The sequence below is a fragment of the Hermetia illucens genome, chromosome 3, assembly GCF_905115235.1.
Source record: "Hermetia illucens chromosome 3, iHerIll2.2.curated.20191125, whole genome shotgun sequence".
NCBI lineage: Eukaryota > Metazoa > Arthropoda > Insecta > Diptera > Stratiomyidae > Hermetia > Hermetia illucens.
In genome coordinates, this window is record NC_051851.1 from 73289049 (window position 1) to 73292823 (window position 3775).

General features: G+C 38.8%; 1 protein-coding gene across 1 annotated transcript; it reads left to right on the forward strand.

Moving 5' to 3' along the window:
• Positions 1–804: 804 nt before the first annotated feature.
• LOC119652457 (lysosomal acid phosphatase-like) lies at positions 805–2361 on the forward strand. Its single transcript, XM_038056621.1, has 6 exons — positions 805–996; positions 1049–1144; positions 1218–1451; positions 1507–1659; positions 1717–2109; positions 2184–2361. Exons 1-6 carry the CDS (start codon positions 883–885, stop codon positions 2325–2327), a joined length of 1134 nt encoding a protein of 377 aa, XP_037912549.1. The 5' UTR covers positions 805–882; the 3' UTR covers positions 2328–2361.
• Positions 2362–3775: the final 1414 nt, after the last annotated feature.

Sequence of the window (3775 nt, forward strand, 5' to 3'; positions counted from 1 at the left end):
ACATTGAACCGATTTTAATAAGGTTTCACGCAAAACCTTAAAAATGCAAAAAAAGTTTTAAAACATGGGCTATTCAGACTATAGTGTCTCTACTGTTCTCCTCTACTGGAATCGTGTATGACGCTCGAAGTCTATGCAAATACTATTAAGGATTTATGCAACTTAACGGCAATAAAGTTGAACTAAAATCTGCACGGAGGTCATATTACAGCAATAGCATGATTGTCACTTTGTTTTTGAAATAGATAAATCAAGTCCTGAAGTTGTTAGTTCTCGGTACCTTGATAAACAATAGCTGTGAATAATAGGCAAAGAATCCTTTCTGACAGTTGGATTCCCTACTAGAATATGTGTTCATAGAGCAAATAAAATCTAAAGTTGAAAGTGAATTACGAGCTAAATTGAATGGCAACTCAAATTAAGTTATCAGCTGTCAATAAAACATAAACCGCACCATTTTTTGGATCGTAATAAAAGAATGTAAAAGAAAATTCAGCAATTATAAACTTTGTGATATTTGCTAGCCATATGACTCGACTATTTGGTAGAAGTGTCTACTGTGTACAATATTAGAGCTAAAGATGAGTATTCTGTAAGATCTGGAAAGGCAAAATATTTAAATAACTTTAAGATAACAGATACTTTTTGATATTCCCATGATTATATTATTATACCTAATTAGATGAGTATATTAGTACGCTTAATTAGAGAATTATTAAACAACATATTTATGGGAAAGTTTAGAATAATTTTTACTATAAATTGACCAGATTTTCTCAAGATCTTCATCCGTTCTGTAGTCGCTCTACTATTCAGTGCGTTCATATCAAACCACAAGGAAATTACCTGCTCTCCTTATTCGTTGCCATAAAGTTAACTGAAATGGCTTTTAATCATTTATCTATTCGAAACTTGATGTTATTCGGTCTTTTGATCCTCAGCGGGGTTGATGATATCAGCGGAACAACGGGATCTACTTTAAAGGCTGTTTCAATGGTATCTACTCGTTTTCTCTTCCTATTTCTCATTTACAATTTTTGTTTATTAGCTCTTTCGGCATGGAGATCGATCTCCTACGATGTCGTATCCATTGGATCCTTACCACGACTATCCTTGGCCAGGTGGATACGGAGCATTATCGCCGGTATTGAATCTGTTTAGACCTTAAAATTATTTCCTTTTCATCATGGATTTGTGTGCTGTTTATAACTTTTCAGAGAGGATTTAACGAACTATTTGGTTCCGGATTGATAAAATCCACTCGATATTCATCTCTTCTTTCTATTAATTGCGACACAGATGCTACATGTACCATGGATCTCGATAAAATTTTGGTTTTAAGCAGCGCAATCCAACGGTGTGTCGACAGCGTTCAAAGTTTCTTGAATGGATTTGTTAGAGTCGATTGGCCCTCAAGTCTAGTTAACGTCATCCCACAAGATCAGGATGAGGTAACATTTACCATCTCTCATTTAGATAAATTAATTGAATCCAGATACACATCAGATGTTAGCTGCACCAGGAAAGCCATGCCCTAAGTACGAAGACATTATAACAACTGGAGTTGGTTTCGACGAACCTGAGTTCAAGACAATTATAGATTTCGAATCAACAGAGGGTCAAGAATTATTAGATTATCTCCAGAACAACACCGGCCTCGTAAGTAAACCAACGCAATCTAAGGACTACCTTTCAAAATATATTTTATTTACATAGACAATGGATTCGCCCATCATTCTACTCCTTCTTGAGGATACTCTACTGATTGAAAAAGACAACAATCTTCAACTACCTGCTTGGACTGATTCTGTTTTTGAGCAATACCTTGTACCACTTACTTCCGCTTTCTTCGACATTTCCGGCTCTTCGGAATATACGAAAATTCGCAGTTCAGCCCTGTTTAGGGATATGACAACCAGACTTGATAATTTGATCGCTGGATCTGATGACCAGAATATTTTGTTGTATTCAGCCCATGACGCGACTGTTGCTGGAATGCTTCATTTCCTTGAAGTTCGAGATCAAACTGTTGCCAGACCAACCTATGCGGCATCCATAAATGTGGAGCTTCATGAAAATCAGGACATAGTGGACGATTATGAAGTGAAGGTAACTGGGCAGCCCTAATGCCAAGAACAATCTCTATGTTATTACTAACCAATCTAATGCTGAATATTTTCCAGTTGATATACTTTGCATCTTACGACGACCAGAATCCTATTGAAATCGACATTCCCGATTGTCAAGCACCATGTCCTTATAAGCTATTTAAGTCGAACATCCAACCGAGACTTACACCTGATTATGAGACAGCCTGCTCCCAATGATGGACTTCCAAATATTGACTATTAACGGAAACTATAAGAGCCCACCGGCATGCTGTTTATTATCAAAAGTTTAAATATTGCTCAATAAAACAATTACAAAAAAAATATTAACTAACTTTCTGTAACTGACTGTAGCTAATATCTGGGGAGATAAGCAGGATTAGACAGTAGAACCCGAAGCGATACTACTTTGTCCTGTGCTAGCAGCATTCCACTGCCCTGTTGTAAACTTTTGGGAAGAAAACAAGAATTTGATATTTTCGTGACGACAGTGCGCCCCACAAATTACTTTTCGTTAAGGATCTGCCCACTTAACTCCTGCCCATACTTGAAAGGCTTTCACAGTGATATTAGAACGAAAAGTACAATAGTAGTTTTGAAAGAAGCTTTGGCCGATCGAAATGGTCGCCAGTTACGACTTTGTGGGGTATAATACATCAACCACACTTAAGCGCCATCGTTCGCAGTTACCTGAAATGCGCATCTCCTATGGTGACTGTAGGTAGGAAGAATGCGATGGCCCATCAGATTTGAGAACCTTGGTTTTATTGGTTTTCTACTTGCCTCTCTCTCCAAATTCAAATCCAGAGCCATATGGCCAAGGTCTATGAGAGGGGATGTCATCACCGTAGTCAAGGTGTTTGAGAAAAGATGTCATCGTCCATTGAATATAATCTCGGTGGCAAAATGCAACCTTCGGATTTGAACCTCGGATTTTACCTCGATGCAGCACATAACATTCTGTGCTATTGTATATCGCTCTGATTATGGCTATTAGCTTTTCCGGAATATCCTTCCTACGTGGAACATCCCAGATACACGCTCTGTTATCGAAATCAATGAACAGCAGGTGCAGCGAAGATGTAAACTCCGCACTTTGTTCCAAAATGATCCGTAGGATATTGATGTGGCCAATGCAGAAGGGTTCGGAGTGGAAACCAAGTGTTCTCTGTTGGTCAAGCTTTCGAAATGATCTTTTACGCATTCCAAAATGTTTTTAACCATCATTATTACAACATCAGGGAGCATACCTTTCATTTGTCGCACACAAAATGGGTGTCCTTCTCTGGAGCCTTAACGATCACCCTTTCTTCCACTCTCTAGGAAAGGTCAGGGATTCCCAAGATTTCCATACGAGTAAAAGTAGCAGATCTGAAGTAGTTGCAAGTGCAGCGAGAAAAAACCCTGTGAGGGGACCGTCAACCACAGCTTCTTTACTCCGTTTGAGTTCATTGATGGCCGACATAATCTTTTTTTGCTTGGAGGAACAGTCCCTATCATCCCACATTACGGTGACCAGCAATTTCATCCCGAAGAAGAAGTACTTCATCGGATGTGATCCGGTTAAAAACCGTGGTGAAGTGTTCTCTCAACTGGATGACGAATCGTGGATGAGAAGTCGACCATTGACGTTTTTCACAGGACCATCGAAAGATTTGCGACCACGT